Source organism: Vicugna pacos, chromosome 24 (assembly GCF_048564905.1).
Source record: "Vicugna pacos chromosome 24, VicPac4, whole genome shotgun sequence".
Lineage (NCBI taxonomy): Eukaryota > Metazoa > Chordata > Mammalia > Artiodactyla > Camelidae > Vicugna > Vicugna pacos.
In genome coordinates, this window is record NC_133010.1 from 24312200 (window position 1) to 24329688 (window position 17489).

At 45.9% G+C, this 17489-nt stretch overlaps 1 protein-coding gene across 7 annotated transcripts in view; it reads right to left on the minus strand.

The window, feature by feature from the left end:
• Positions 1-17489, minus strand: part of L3MBTL4 (L3MBTL histone methyl-lysine binding protein 4) — a 332768-nt gene that overhangs the window by 62726 nt on the left and 252553 nt on the right. For all 7 annotated transcript variants that reach the window (XM_072949221.1, XM_072949220.1, XM_072949226.1 and 4 more), the window contains 2 exons: positions 13601-13774; positions 1954-2021 (listed from right to left, as the gene is read on the minus strand). In XM_072949221.1, coding sequence (XP_072805322.1) covers positions 1954-2021; positions 13601-13774 — 242 coding nt within the window. The remainder of the gene's footprint in view (positions 1-1953; positions 2022-13600; positions 13775-17489) is intronic.

The window sequence follows — 17489 nt, forward strand, 5'->3', positions numbered from 1 at the left end:
TACAAAACTGACTAATAGGAACATATACATAATTACTTTGTGGAGATATTTTCAAAAGTGTCAAAATATGAATTAAGACACTGACACTTTTTTAGGGTTCCTCATACTGTTGCAAACATGTTGTTTACAGAATGAAGGCTTGGCAAAACGGATTAGAACATTTGTATGGAGCGGCTTCCAAAAGATCAGTTATTTATTTTATTTTATTTAAAGTGATGCTCCTATCTGGTTATAGACACAGAATTTCTTCTGGCTAGGGAGACACGTATAGGGGCACAACCAAAACAGAGAAACTTCCCTCCATTTTCTGAGGAAACGATTCTTCATCCCTTTGTGGGTGAGATGAAACCAAGCGTTCTTTCAGCTACGAGCAGAGCACGGGCCCTGCCAGAAATGAGCCCACGGAAATCACAGCCCTTCTGAACCCTTGTATACTGCTGGGGGGAATGCCAACTGGTGCAGCCACTGTGCAGAACAGTGTGGAGGTTTCTCAAAAACCTAAAAACAGAACTACCATATGACCAGCAATTCCACTCCTGGGTATATATTTGAAAAAAACAAAACCACTAATTTGAAAAGACACGCACACCCCAATGTCCACAGCACCATTATTTACAATGGTCAAGATATGGGAACAACCTAAATGTCCATCAACAGATGACTGGATAAAGATGTGGTGTACACACACAATGGAACACTATTCGGCCACAAAAAAGAATGAAATTTTGCCATTTGTAGCCACATGGATGAACTTGGAGGACATTATGCTTAGTAAAATAAGTCAGACCGAGAAAGACAAATACTGTACGATATCACTTATATGTGGAACCTAAAAAAATACAACTAGTAAGTATAACAAAAAAAAAAAAAGCAGACTCAGATACAGAGAACAACTGAGTGGTCACCAGTGGGGAGAGGGAAGGGGGAGGGGGAGGTCGGGTTGGGGATAAGGGTGTACAAACTATTAGATATAAAATAAGCTACAAGGATATACTGTGTAATACAAGGAATATAGCCAACATTTTATAATAACTATTAATGGAGCATAACCATTAAAAACTGTCAATCACTACACTGTACACCTGTAACATATCATATTGTACAGCAACTATAGTTGAATTTAAAAAAAGTCACAGCTCTTTTGTTCAATGACTACAAAGCACACTCCTTTTTTCTTAAGAAAAGTCCAACAGGTGACTGTACTGGAGATGAAGTGCAGTGCTACCCAGTGGGGCTAAGTCGCTGCACTTCTAGGCAAACGAAGAGAAAACTCACTAATTTCCCCCCCTTTAGAAGATACACAGATCTCCTACCACGTTCTGGAAGATACAAACAAATTACCAACATTTTCATCCGACCAAATAAAAACTATTGCATCAAGTTAACACACCCAAGGGGAAATTTATTCCTTAGCTCACTACAACGTAAGGTCAAAATTACAGAAGAAATTCTATCTATACTGGGTCTTAACTGCAAAGAAACATAATTAAATGAAAACATGCAACTCTTTTTCCTATACTCTAATAATCCCTCAGCTTCTAATGGTTCAGCTTTGTTCCATAAACTTTCTGCCTGTCTTGCTAATGAAATCACATTTTCCAGTCCTCAACTTCTAAAAATGCAAGGAGACACTGCAGATGCCCTCCATGCCCTGTGCAGATGGCAGAGAGAGTCCACCCCTGACACGTGTGTTTCTATAGGCGTAGATTTGCCCTGCCATCAGTGAGGACCACAGAGATAGATTATACAGCCTGCTCCTTCCACTTTAAACATAAGAAAATTAAGGTCAGAGCAGTGAAGTCGAGTTGAGACTAGAACCCAAGTCTCTGAGCCGCTGGCAAGTGCTTTCCCCCATTCCTTCTTGGAAGGGACAACATCCACTAAGCAGACAAGTAAGACGACCTTCACAGCGGAAAGCAGAGCCTGTGCGTCTGCCGGTGTTTTTGCTCTTACCTCTGAGCGGATTATCCAAGGCAGTATCTTCTTCTCTGATTTTCCCACACTTTGCCTGCTGTACAAGTCTGGGCAGAGAGCAGAAATAAAATCTAGATTCATTATCCTGGGAGGTGGGAATTAATCACGACAGCAGCACAAATTTAAATAGAAATCACAGGGTAAACAATAGTGAATTAGCAGGTATTTTGCTGCACAGTCTCATTAGAATATTTCTTCAGTTCCAGCTTCAAAAACACACTTCTGTTCAGAAACTCTAACTCTGAAACCTGAAACTTCAAAGCCCGCAAGCCCTCGTTCCATTACAGCGAAGAGTTTCTAAGACTCTGGACTCCTCAGGTTCTGAGGAGCTGTTAAAGGCTGGCGGTGACGGTGCGGGAGGTGAGTAAGCAAGAATTACTGCTGGTGAGTTTTTGTCCTTATTTCAATCAGAAGATTATACACATTGTGCTCAAACAACTGTACAGAGTAATTTAGTTACACTGTTGAATGTCAGGGAATTAATTAACTTTTAAAATGCTCCAGTATGCAGTAAGGACTAATTCTGTAATTCTTTCATCAAGGAACTTTATTAAAATCTGAGGCTCATAGTTCATGATGAACATGGAAGGTTCTAAACTGAAACTTTTCCAGTGTTGCTGATGATCTAGGAACTCATTTCAGGTGGACAGAACCTCAGATGGCTGATTAATTCATCTGTAACAGTTAAGATTTTAATGAAAATTATGACACCTTGTTTGGCAAATCTATTTTTCTGATTGCACTTGGACAACAGCTCTGTCACTTTATCTTGACTGACAAGCCTTTTAAGTTTGCACTGTTTCGATTTCTGTTTTAGATGCAGAAACTGATTCAGTTCCTAAAATCTTACATAGAAACCCAAGGGACTGGTATGCAATGTGAGGTAATTTTCATCTATGTTCCATAAACATGTATGTGATGGTAAAAACACATTCTATTAATCAGCCACTTTTTAACCATTAAGACTTTTCTTTTTCAAAAGAATTCCAAGAAACTAAGAAAGGATTTCTATGGAAATCCCATCCTCGGACCTTACGAGAAGGTCCCCCATAGTTCCTGTGAACCATACCACCCCCAGGCAGTTAACCTCTGTGGAGCCACGCAGAGCCCAGAACACTCAGCGTGGGAGCCCGGGTCCATGTCTCAGCACCGTGCCCTGGGTTTGAGACCCAGAGCGCCCAGTTAAACTCTACAGGATGCAGTTTCCCAACCTGCAAAATGGGGACAGTACTTGCCTTACACGGTTTGTTCGGAACAATCAGTGAAACAATATGTTATAAACTAGTCCGCAAACTCTTATGCATCACGGACATGCATAAAAATGTGTGGAATATTTTTATGAAATCAATGTTTAATCTTCATTATTTATGTATATATACATATATTCAAATACATAAAATCAGGATTTATTCACATTCTTGTGAGAAACAATAATAAACGGTAGAAAGAGGTTTAACCCTACACATAGAGTGGAGAGAGCTGGTCAGAGGCACGGCATGTACACAGTCTAGTCACTTTGCAAAGAATAAGATGGGGAAAAAAAAAGCACACTTTTAGCTCTGCCTACATATTTTTGCAAAGCAGTTGGGTATTTTCCCAAAACTTTATAAATTTTATGAAATTGGGTTGATTCTCAAACCATCTTAAAGCATCCTTCTGCAAGACACGCTGATAAAGATCGTGATTCTATCTCACAAAATAAGAGAAGCTAGTAGGCCTTATATAACTTGATGAAGATTTTTAAAAAGCAATTTAAAAATAAATCAAATAAATCTACTGAGTGGCTTTTTAAAAAAAATTCCAGGCACTGCAATTAATCACAGATATATTTAGATAGAGTTCTTGCTTTCAAAAGTATTACCTCACTAGGGAGATTCGGCGAGTCAAGCTCTGTAAACAGCTCATTTCCTGAGTGAGGGAGGTCCTGCCTGAGGACTCCCAGACTCTTCATCTCATTCCACCTCACCTCCTTCCCACATACACGCTACAAGGCAGGCATAGGACGCTTGTTGTGAATCAGGAAACTGAGGCTCAGAGATATTAAACCACACGCCCACCTTGGGGGCGCAGTGAGTTGATGGCGGAGCCAGGATACAAACTCAACAGACTCCAAATCCAGCTTCCTTCTACTCCACAGGTCCTCTCGCAGGGACGGAGGGTCCCTGAACACTTACGGAGGCCTGGAGAAGGAGAGGCCGCAGGCAGAGCCGGAGAAAGGGGGAGACAGGGATGCTGCCAGTGGCTGGAGGCAGGACACGGCTCTGCGCTGGGTGTGGGGGTGGACGCAGCCGGGTCTGTCCCGAAAGAACAGGGGTGCAGATGGCCGAGGGGGCTGGAACGGGTGAGAGAAAAGCAGGTACAGGCACGGAAGGAGCAGAAACCAAATGAGAGGGACAGGGTTTGGGGGACGTGACTAAGCTGGTCAGCTTATTTGGCTGAGGCACCTGCACTGTGAGGGGAAAGGAAGGACCAAGGGAGAGGTCACAGGACTCAGCCGGAGCCGAGCCAGGGGAGCCTGCGCGCTGTTCTCGGGCACTTGGGGTTTACCTTGAAGGCAGCGGAAAAGGCCGCTGTGGGGCTGCACCCGGGGAGAACCCACCACATAATCAGCCATGTTCAGAGGTGGTCAGGCCAGCCATGTACTGAAGATTAACATCTGTCTGCATTTCAGCTAAAAAGGCGACACCACTGAAATCCCAGATACTATGACTTCACCAGCAATTCTTCTTGAAGCCTGGCCGGCACCTTTACCACACAGTCATCATAGCTCTAGCGTGAAAACGACCTTCAAAATCCTTTGCTAACGGTGTGGCTGTTACCACAGCAAGTGTCAGGCTACCTGTCTGTCTGTCTACCCTTGATTCATTCTACAGGGGAGTGCAAGTCTTAGCCCATTCAGTTGGCGAGACCCGCCGCTGACGTCCGTGATCTTTGCTACCCACCGTCTTTCCAAGTGACTTGCCTTTTCCTTAGGATTCTGCTGCTTCCTGTTGAAAAAAGGGGGCTGCATGTTCTGACCCTCCTCCTGTGCTTCCTCTGCTCTTAATGAGGCAGATCAGTGGCAACTGTTTCTGAGCTTGGTAAACACCAGGCCTGTACCAGGTGCCTAACACAAAGGAGGTGGTATTAATCTTATACAGATGTGCTGAAGAAGACAGAGAGGTTAAGTAGCTCGCCCAAAGTCACACAGCAAGTAGAAGAGCCAGAATTTGAATTTAACTCAGGTTAGTCTTCATGTAAAGAAACACCTTCTAGACCATGAGCTGGCAAACCACAGGCCACGAGGCAAATCCCGCCACGGCCTATTTTCATAATTGAAGCTTTGCTGGAACACAGCCACGCTCATCGGTTTACTTGCTGTGTATGACGGCTTGCATGCTGTAGCAGAGATTTTACAACTGGAAGAGCCTAAATAAAATACTCACTATCTGGCGCTTTACAGAAATGGTTTGGGTTTGCTGACCCCTGTTCTAGGAAGAAAGATTCCTGAGACCAAAAATATGCACGCCCAGTGATGGTTTCACACAGCTATCTTTTCCCAAAACTGCCCTAACAGCTGTCCTGGGTTATGACTTATAATGGGGTGTGGACAGCAAATACTGGGCTGTGACTGCTTTTTATTTTTAGACAAACTGTCCAAGTCCAGTCAACATTTCTTTGAGCATTTCCTGCACGCAGGCTGCGTTCAGCCAACGTGGTGTCAGCCACCAAGAGACAGGATAACCTAACAGGGGATATGGATGTGTCCACTGCCAACCTGCACACAGAGTGGGTGGAGCAAAGGGCTGGAACTGAGAGATGAAAAGAGGAAGAAACCGCAATGGGGTCACAAAGGAGGGAGTTTCTGCTCTGAAGGTCGGAGAGGTTAGAGAAATCTTTCAGAGGGAGATGAGCTTGAACAAGGCCTCAAAGCAAGCTCTGACTGAGGAAAGCAGAGGCAGGGACTCGCAAAGGCACAAATGCGGGGAGGGTGGGGGTGCTGAGCAGGCTGCAGGCAGGTCACGCAGACCCAGAAGCTCTCTGCATCCGTACGTCCCTATGCATCCTTGTGTGCAGGGATGCAGGGACGTGATTTACTCAGAGCAAAGCAAGTGGGTCAAATACCCACAAGACTCTATCAAGCCAAAGAAGGATTCATATAATACATTTAGTTTGTAAATCAAAAGTAATTAAACTTTGAAACATACTGCATTATACAGTGTCAATGAATGATACAGGTACATATGAAAATGTTTAGTGCAGCCTTATTTATAAGAGGAAAAATACTGGAATCAACGTGAATGCCCGTCAACAGGAGAATGAGATACGTTAAGGTTCATCGACACCATGGAATATGACACAGTTATGAAAAGTAATGCACAGAATCCACTTGGGACGATTGTGCAAATTATTCATGACAGGTTGTCAAATAAATCAAATGTATTTTTAAAGCTTGTATCTTTTTATTGTCAGACTTCCTTGGGGCCAACAGATAACACTGCCGCACGGCTGTCTGTAAGGAATCAGGTCAATTTGTTTTTCCTTGTGGGCAGACTTAGTTGCGTAGGTCTTTGTAACTTCTCCGTATAACAGTGAAAGGCCAAGACCAGATTATTTTTCTTCTGGTCATAAATGCTGATTTATTTACAAGCGCTTTGTTCAGACCTCAATTATAAACTTGGGATAAAAACGTGTGTATGTTACTAAAGCCTCAGTATTTAACACCCAGGGGCTTTAGCGGTTTGCCCCGTGTTAATCTTTCAGGAAGGAGCATCCGTCCTCAGTACCCCACATGGCCATGGCGTCATCTGTCTGGAGTGACACAAGTTAACCCTCAGGGAAACAGTAACAAAAAAGTTAACGTATTTTTTTAAAAAAAGAGTGAATGTGTCTCTGCACACCTGTAGGTATCCGTAAACACCAACAAAGTGCGGAAGAGAAACATGACAATCTAGTCACACCCGTAACCTCGGGACGCAGCATCAGAGCTGAGGGAGGACTCAGGAGTCAGAAATTGTTATTCTTAAAAACGTCTATATTACCTAAATTATTGCAGTGGGTATTTTATATTTTTATAAGCCTCTAAGTCACGCTGTTTGATAGGAAAAAGTCTGGGGAATCTCAGTGGGTTTACTGTTTCCTTTCTCCTTACTAACCTACATGTTCTAATTTTCCTGTAATACTCAAGCATCGCTTTAGTTATAAGGAAAAAAAATCACGTTCAATGTCCCAACTTTACTATTTACAACGAATGAGAAATAATTATTTTCAAGCCAGATGAAGAATGCGGATGAGAAAAAATGCCCGCCGGTGCTCAGGCAACAGCGTTTGTTTTTCTGGGGTATGGAAGCACCAGTATTTCCTTGATGGAAGAGACCACGGGCGTTTAGCACACACTGTTCTCAGCATTTAATTACTAAGAGCCTGAGCCAAGGCAGGGTTCCAGAAATTCAGAGATCACAATAAATTACAAAATGCCTTATGAGAGTGAGTGCAGAAAAGTATTTTTAAAGCTCTTTTAAAGGCAGACATTGGTTATTTTATAACATTTGAGCCAAGCGGTTCCTCCGCTTAGAAGACACAAGACTTCAGTGAAGGTGTCAGAGGAGCCCGGTGCGGCCAAGCTCCTTCCCCTTGTCACGGTGCCTGTCTGCGCTCCCAGGCTGGTCTTGATGAGATTCCGTTTGCAAAATATTCAACAGACCCCTTTGGTTTTTTCCTTAATGGCCTGGATCTGGGTAGAACTCTGGGAGTTTAAGGCAGGTTCCTGCAGAAACTAGCAGTGTCCCCTTTCCACTCCTTGTCACGTCTCACGTCTGTGACTCCTCTCCCATGATGGTTTCCTTCTATTTTTCCTCCTTCATCTCCTCTCCCTGAAAACACACTCCCTGCAGGATTGGGCAGCTTTGCTCACCTCCTCAACTGCAGCCCTCCACGCCCCACTCGGCCGCAGCGGATGCCCTGTACATACTTGCTGGGTGAACACATGTTGGGAGCCCGCCAGCCGCCCAGTCTCAGGGACCAGAGCTGCCCCACCTGCATGCACGACCTCCTCCAGCCACTCACCAGCCTGGGTGGGCTTCTCACCACTAAGTGAAAGTTTAATACGGACAAGGGTTTTGGACTGTTCTGTTCACTGCTGTGTGACTGGAGTTGGGAACAGTGCCTTTCTAAGGATTGGGTCAATAGATAAGTGTTGAGTAAGTGAATGGCTCTGGTCAGGATCCTGAATTCAGCAAGCATTCAGGTATTCACAGGCCACAAACCAACTCTGTTCTGCCCTAACCCTAACTCCAGGGCAGGAGCAGGTACGGGATGCTGAGTAGACCTGGGGGTCAGAGGGCTCGCAGCTGCCACTGATGACAGTGTCAGTACGGAACTAAATTCCTGGCTCTGTCATTCTTATGTCTCTGTTGCGGAAGTTGGATGGGACAATCTGAGTCCTTTCCCATTGTAAAGCTCCAGGACTGTCATACTGGGCTCGCGGTTCCTTGGAGCCCAGCTGGGAGTGTGCAGTGGGCGAAGCCTGTCCGGGTGGCCGGTGGGTGTTCTGTCCAACCACAATCCTCTCCAGAACCAGAAGCCTGGGGGGTCCTGGTGTTTTGATCACTCCTCACTTGATTAAGGGGTTTACTTTAGTTCAGACTAAATAAACAAAGGTCTGAATGTCTACATTTGGTGCAAAGATGTGGGGTATACATACCACTGGGACTGGTCCAACTGCAAGACTTTAAAATCAACAATTTTTATAAAAATGGAAGAAAGAGATGGAGTTATCATTCAGTGGTTTTCACTGTCTTCCAGGCCCAGTCACATATCTGTAAGTATCTACATCCATGCGCCTGTATTCAAAATCTAAGCTTCAAGAATTATATTCATTTTACAGGTGAAGGCATCGAGAGTCTAGCAGGAAAACGAATGTATATATCTGAGTCAATCAACTGAGATTCACTGAGAACCTATGATGTGAACGGTAATGAGGAAAAAATAAAAGCATAGTGGAAGCTGGTCCTCATCCTTCAGCGGCCTCCAGCCTTTCTGAGAGAACAAGGCACAGGGAGATGCGGGGTGTGGTAGGGACCAAAGGCACAAAGAGTTCCAGAACAAGGAGGGGGCGCTCTCATCCGATCCCATCCCAGGGCAAAGCACAGCCCTGGCACACGGTTGTAGCTCAAAAGCGATCTAATTTGTTGAGTACCTACTAAGTACCAGGCATTGAACGAGAGGTTGGAAACACAATCTCAAAGGTCAAGAAGCTCTTACGGTTGAACCGCTGTAGGAAGTTTCCAGACAGAGATGAGCTTGGAGAAGGGAGCAGAGGCAGGAGAAAACGAGGTGGGAGGGATGGGGACAAAGGCGCTGGGGGTGGGACTAATAGTGACATCATTGCTGGGGACAGTGCCAGGGGCGAGGGGGACACTGAGCAGACTTCACCTCTCAAAGCAGAGGATTTACTGGGAAGGAGTGCGAGGAAAGGCTGGCGGGCTAAAGAAAACCCATTTAATGACTTGGAAGGTTAGTACATAAAACAACCAGCTAACACTGCTTTAATTCTGAGAATGGACCTCATCGTAGGTATTTATGCTGCGGGTGATCTGAGCCGTGAAAATGCTCAAGTCGGCTCCATGCAGAGTGACTTTATTATGAGGCTCATTAAGGAACCGCCCCACTGTATGCCTTTCTCTCTGATTACTGTAATTTCTTCCTGGCCGTTTTTACTGTCAGTATAGGCCTTTGGGAAGTGCATAAAATTTATAAGATGGCAGGCATTAGTGGGCTTTATTAGGCATTTTCTTAGATTTTCTTAATAGCGGTGAGTGAATATGACGGCTGTTTTACCTAATGGTGGCTCTGCTGGCTGTGTGAACTGGAATGTGTTAAGCACTGCTTGGCGGAGGGGGAGGCAGAGGAGTCATTAAGGAATACTCAGGTGGATGGGAGGTGCCCAGGCCTGGAAAGGTGAGCAGATACTATAGGGCGGGGGTGGGGGCAGCTGCATTTCAAGTAATTTTCTTTATGATGAAACTGTTTAATGAGTATAATTTTATTCCTTTGTTGCAGACAGAAGCCTTTAGTACATATGACAAAAAAAGTGCTCAGGGTGGGAGATTCTATATAAATAAGATAAAATATTTTGGGGAAATCACGGTGAAGACCCTTCCTCTTCAGGAGTTCTATTTCCACTAAGTGAGAAATAAACACATTGTAAGATGACCCTGAGAGTCCTAAACAGGAGCAGGAAGTCCAGCCAGAAGCCCAGCCAGATGCCCTCAGGGCCTTCAGCCATCATCCCATCACCAGCCTGTTGTCATCAAAACATGTGCAGCACGTAGAGTCAGGCCACTCTGGAATCAAATCCCACCTTTTCTACAAAGTACATACGTGACCTTGGACACTTTGCTAACCTCTCTGAACTTTCCGGCGCCTACATTATAAAGCCAGAGTAAGAATGCTTTCCCTACAGAGAGTTGTTACGGGGATGAAATGAAATGAACAAGACGATGTAGATAAATTGCTCAGGACAGCGCTTTGCAGCACAAGGTGCGATGTGTCCGTATCACTGATGATAAATCTGGTGTTACTCTGTCCGTTTACTGAACCAGGAATGTGCTGGATTTAACTGGAAGACCTGGAACACGTACCAGTAAGGACCTCTGCTTCCTCACCTATAAGGGGCAATACTACAATCACAATAATGTCTACATTGCCTAAATAGCAAGGTTATGGGAAGCTCTGATGGTAACGTACGTGCGAACTTTAAACTGCTGAACAAATTAAAGGAATTTTCTGCCCTAGAGCACATACCCAAATGAGAGACACTCATGTGTAATGTCATCTGCCTCCACTCAATGCACAATGAGTGTAATACCACTCACGCTGATTAGCACCAAAAAGGAACATATTTACAGCGTACAGTTTTTCAGTAACGGCCACCAGTTGTGACTCTGACTCTTTAAAGCTGTACTAACACACAGCCTTACTACAATGGAGGTGAATCCTGTAAACATCTAGCAGTGTGTAATCACTCAAACTCATGACTTGACCCTCTTTGTCTTAGTGAAAATGTGAACATAAATAGACTATTTCCACAAATGAATCATGGAGACTCGAAATTTACTAGTAGTAATTTCCTCTCCAGAGATTAACATGAGAACAAACATGCTTTTTACACAGAAAAACGGAAGGATGCTGCGGTTAAGGAGAAGAACATTTCCTAAATTGCTGGGCAGCATCTAACTGATTTTGGAAGAAGGTCAAGGGTTAATTTTGCATCTTACAGGGGAACTGCAAGAAGTCAGAGGTGCTAAGGTGACAGTGATGCTCGTGGAAGAAATTCCAGAGGCCTGTCCAGAGCTCAGTGACGGTGGACGTTTTGGGGGCCAGTGGAAATGGTAACTCTCATTTTCACTAATTTAGCCCTGTGCCTATCCTTGGACATGTGCCAAGTCAACAACATTTTCCCTCAACGTGTAGAAGGGGAGAGACGGAAGTTGAATACTCTCCTCCACCCCTTTGTGGCGTCTTGCGATTTGAAGAGTAAAGATGTGGATTAGAGGAGAGGCGGCCTTGGGAGACTGCCACAAGGAAACTGCAAGAAGAGCTGAGATACAGCTCATCTGCTGTCATCAGCCACCGAGCATTCTTCCCTGTGGATTTCCTCTCGCTTCAGGCCTCACGCTGGAATTCTGGGCCATGAACAGGATGTGGTGCAGTTGGTGGCAGGATCCAAGTGTGCTCTGCTGTCGACTATTTATCCAAACATCAGTATAATAAGTGGTTAAAAAAAAAAAAAAGAGGACGGGGATTGGAGCGCAGGAATAGCTTTGGTCTTAGGATGTGAAAGAAAAAGCAGGCTGAAGAATCCAAGATGTGCACCTTGTGACTCCCCCACCCCCGTCCAGCCACTTAACACAGTTCTGTGCGCACACAAAACAGGCTTTGACGAAACAGGATCACGCGTGGTTCTTCTGCTTGGTTATCAACTCATGTTCTCCACTTTTTCTATTCGTAGTAATTATGCTTATCTGACAGATTTCAGTGCAAAACTCCTTCAAAACGGTGACGCACACAATAACGTTTTTAAAGGAGTAAATCCCTAAGAGGAGTGAAGGAGGGGGAAGCTGTCCATGCTGAAAACCTGGCCAACCTCTGAGCGAGCACAACGGTGTAACTGGTTTCTAAAGCAGCTCAAAGATCTGTTTAGCCTCTCTGACTTCTGACACTGAGGATGAATGTCTAAAATGTTTACAAGAGAGGCTGAGCTTTTATTTGGAAAAAAGAAAAAGATAACAGAACAGAACAAAAAGAGTAAGGGCAGATGGCTGTACTGGTCTCTGGAATAAATAAACACTGTTCCCTGGAAAACAGTTTGAAAAAAAGATAAGGAAAACACTTCTCCCTCAGCCAGGAAATGGGAAGGATGTTCAAGCTCTCAACAACTTGAAGTTGTCAGTGGCGTGGGCGTGAAAAGCAGGAAGGAACGCTAGACCCGCACAGCTTCAGCCAGAGGAGTGGGTGTAGCACAGAGGATAAGAACGCGGATGCGGACACAGCAGAGGAGCGGGGCGCAGTACCCGCGGGGAGGGGATGCGCCCTGGGGAGGGCGGGCACCGTCCTGAGCACAGCCACCACACTCAGAACCAGCCACTGAACAGAAATGAAACGTCACCCAAATGCTCTATAAAACGAACAAAATCCACTGTCCGGGATGTAAAATCCAGGTGAAGAGTGTGTTCTGCGAGCCAAGCCCTCCCAATGAACAGGTCTTGTGGTCAAGGAACATCCCTGAGGAGACTGAAGGTGTAAAAGGGCAGAAACTGGTTCCTGCAAAGCCCGCTCCCACGTGCTGAGCGAGCAGAGTGGGGCTGGGGGGTCGGGGAACCAGCACCCCTCGCGGGGCAGCTCCTCCAAAGCTCGTCCAGACAGAGCCAGTGTCCTTCGAGGCTTGAACGCGAGCGCTTTCCACCTCTGTCTGGTCCCTGATTATTTACTTAGCGTTAGACCGTCCTGTGCTTATAATTTCCAGCATGGAGAATGAAGCTTTTATTAAAAATGTTATTTATTTACTTATTTAGGTTAAAAAAAATCAAATAAGGTTGCACCTGCCGCTTCCTAGGAAATGATTATATGAAAGTAAAAACTGAAAACTGATACTTCAAGTCCTACCTAAGTTTACATTTAGGAACAAAAGGATGATGTGTTAGCAACAAATCCAAGTGGAAACTATTCGGAGCAAGGAGGTCGTATCTGAGGGACTTCTGGGTTACAGGTGACAAAGACGAGTGCCAGGTTGGGGAGGGGACCCTGAGAGGCCGCGGACACTCGGCCACATGCCCTGAGCAATGCCACCTGTGAGACGGCTCCCAAGATAAAGGGAGACTTACACGGTTTTACAGATGAGATTTGCCGTCTGTTGCTTACATATATCTGCACTTAGAGATAAATACACATTTCTGAGAATAAAGTAAGAAAACAGCTTTTTAAAGGAACATCAAGGGTTGGATGAATTCTATGAGCCAGCGAACTCAGTATCCAGAAAACATACTTTGAAGAAACATAAGGAACTATTACAACTAACAAATCTGTTCTTTTCTAGTCTACGTGTTTTACTCTCTGGTTCACACCTTCAAAAAGTTCCTGGACTTACCTGCACTGATTGTTGATGTTTTCATGTTTTCCGCTGAAGTTCAAACTACAGAGGTTTTTCGATTTTAAACGTGCAAGGTCTGATTCCAAATCTGCCTTTGTTTGTTCTCTCAGACGATCGTGAAGCGTTGCCTCCTTTTTCAAGTTCATGTCCGAATACGGGCAGCCAAAAGCACTGGTTTGTATAAAAATGAGAGCACAGGTGTCAGTTTAGGGGGCTAAATCAGGGCTGCACTGTCATTGGAACAGACGCACATCCAATATTGAAAGGCTGAACAGACACAATCTTCTCTCACTGCATATGCCCAGAGAAGATTCTTGCCCTCTGAGAAAATCTCAGGTTCCAGACTCCAGACACTGGTCAGCAGATATTACAGGTAAAGTCATCAGCATATGTGGTTTTCACAATTTAAAAGACCTAAAAATCTAAGAACAACATAAAGATGTGCATCCAATTGAGCGATGAACAGTCATCTGAACGCCAGACCCCGTCTGCACCCTGACATCCACGCCCGGATCTGACCACCTGCAGCGCAGAATACGATGGGTAACTGACGCATTTACCAGGATTAGAGAACATTCTGATTTTATTTCTTAACATTCATCTGTCCAGAAATGCTGTATCTGGATTTCTGCTTAATCCTCCTGCGACCTCCTGGGAAGTTTGTGTTTGAACATGAGACACTGGTGGGTGAGAGAGGAGAGACCACAGTCAAGGCTGAATCCTGAATCCGGGGAGTGGTCAGATGCTAACAGCCAACTCAGGCCAAAGGTCTGCCGAGACCAGTGATCTGAGCCCTTCCACCAGCTGACTGCTCGTCTCTGTTAGACTTCTGTGCCCACGTTCCTGCCTCCTAAGAGGCCCCCAACCTCTGTGCTGCCAGGAATGAGGCCAGTGCTCTCAGGGGAAGCAGAGGTGTGACAGAGTCCCGTGCACATGACCCTCGGGAGGTGGTTCAAGCAGGACCTCAGTTCCTCCCCAGTGAAATGATAAAATCAGATCCAACTCCTACGAGCTGTTGTGATGGTGAGGAATCACACACTCACACACACCCACACACATACACTCACACTGACACACTCATACACACGCTCAGACTCACTACTCACACACACTCACACACTTACACACTCAGATCCACACACACACACACACATTCACACATTGATTTAAGCTCTCTTCATCTGTTAACTCTTCCAGTTCTCACAATATCCCTCAAAATACTACCATTATTGTCTGCCTTTTAAAGAAGAAACTGAGGCACAGAGAGGTGAAGTCAGTCACGCAAGGCCACAGAGCTTAGAGAGGTGGGACTGAAACCCCGGGAGCCCTATGCCAGGATCTCGGATCTTACCCACGATGCCAGCCTGCCTCTGAGATCAGACCTCTCTCTGAACACATTAAATATAAGTTAAAATGATGGAATCCCTGACGTCATCACTTTGCACCTAGTAGGCGCTCTGCCAAATGGACGCTGGTGGTATTAACGTATTTATATAACATCTTTGGCATTGTTGATTATGCAGACAGAAAAAGTAGAGAAATTAGACTACTTTGAGAGAATTTCAGTTGTTTGAGTTTTTTTTAATTTCATTCCGAAATTTACTGAGTTGCTGCAAGAATAGAACATGTGGTTAAAAAAAAAAGGGAATTCTTTAGAAACAAAGACACATTCTCCACATGGAATAAAACGTAATGTGAAGAACTGGCCATCTGGATGGTTTTTATTGGGACAAGCCAAGAGAAAGGAGAAGAAAATAGAAGAGAGACAGGCTTGACTTTCTGCCAGAAAAAGATTTTAAACACCATTCTGGCATGTCTTTAAACGAGAATTTAAATATGCCGACCCACTCACACACTCACTCACACGGCATCCACACAGCCAAACACAGCAGCCTACCTGCCGTGGCCAGGCCGGCCTCCGAGCAGCATCCTGTCCGAGCTGAGGCCGTGAGCAGAAGACACGGCTCCCGCCACTCCATCCCATCCACACATGCTTACAGACCGATGCTGCGCACACAGCACCGCACAGGCACCAGCGGGCCCAGAGCACGGCAAAAAGCCTACCACTAGGGTCTGTGACCCGAGGGTCAAAAGACAGATGGGTTAAAAATCTAAAAGGCAAAGAGCAGCACATATCACATTGTGGTTTATGGTTATTACGTATAATATGTGTTTAATAATGATGTCCCATAACCATCGAAGCACACACTTAGCAAACATTTAATACGTACCCAGGCACCCTAGTGCATAGCGCATTATATGATTTCATTAAATAAGCAAAATCTGGGAAGGGAATGTTTTCATAATGTTGTTTTTGCTTTTGCTCCTGTTGTTTCCTAATTTAGGACCAAGAGGGCATAGGGGCAGGTTCCTGAAGTAGCACTGGCCGCCATCAGTTCCACGTGTGGAGACCAGAGACGCAAGATCACGAGGGGATGAAACGGGCCGAGAGCAGAGCCCCCTCTCGGCATGGGGGCCCCCGAATGTCTGCTGAAGAGTTTCAACTGCTCAGAGATGCAGTACGTTCCTGAATTGGGAAAGAGAGGCCAAAGGTCCGGCAGGTCCTCCTGGCAGCTGTGGCCGGGAGGGCAGCCTGAGGGCCGGCGGGGCCCGAGTGTGGATGGCAGGATCAGATGGAAAGTGGATTCTGACACGGACTATAGAAACAGCGCCAGTGTGGCCTGGGGACTTGCTAAACCTGGGAGTCAAACACTGAAACATAAACTGGGGTGTGTGGGGATAAAGCTGGGGGTGAGGTAATGTGCTCTGTCCCTAACTTTTTAAACTGCAGCGCTGACAGGTTGTTCCAGACTCCTCCTGCAGGCGAGCAGTCAGACAACCGCTCGGATGAGAGAGAGGTCGGGCAGGAAGATGACTTCGGGGTGCCTCCCCCAGGCACCTGGGGCTGCAGCCTGGGATGGATGCGTCCGCTGCGCACAGACAGGCTGCGGCTCACTTTGTGCATCTGTGGTCCTGGACGTCACCGGAGGCTTGCCTGCTGCCTGCTTCACCTGTGAACTCAGCCCAGGTGACACACGGCTGAGTCACTGGATTAACCACCGAGTCACAAATCATCTCATGACTCCCACCTCGACTTCACTCACGCACACGCCTGGACCTCGGTTCTCTCCTGCTTTGAGCTGGAAGCCCCAGCCCTCTCACATAGCCCCTTGCTAAGCCAGGTACCACAGGAGCACCCCGAGTGGTCCCTGGCCTCCGGCTGCAGCAGGCTGGGGGACAGATTTCATATCAGCCTCTTGATGGTGTGAGGACGTGTGATTCAGTGTGAAAAAGCAGCCTTCACACGAGAAAGACACGGCTGGTGTGGCCAGGAGAGACCCCAGGCAGGAGGTGGGGCCTGGGTGGGGCCCTGAGAGTAGGCAGTATTCGAAAAGGCAGAAAAAGTTCTCTTTCGTCTTTAATTTTGTTCATTACCATCTTTTAAAAACCTGCTCGTACAAAAATAGTTTTAAAAGAAAGGTTCCAGTTGGATGTTTTTGTTGCCAAATCTGTCAAGATAAGGTGGCATTTTAAGCTCTCCAGGTGTGTTAGTTTTGCAACCTAAGAAAGCTGAAACCAGGTCCAATTTGCAATAACACAGACGATTCAGGCCCATAAACAGCTCTCGGTATGATTCTGGAGAACCGGGTCTCACAGCTAGAGTCACGGACTGGGGATTCGTCCTGAGAACTAACTGAAGCAGACTCAGCCTCAAGGCAGATGGACTGTCCTAGACGCGGGAGCGGGCGGTGCTGACAGCTTCCCCCTACCCCAGCCAGGGCTTTCTGGGGAGTGCCCCCCCACCCCCGCTCTCCTCCTGGTTCTGGGATGCTGACACTTTCAAAGGAGTGAGTCCGTGCACATGCCTGGGGAGAGCTGAAGGCCA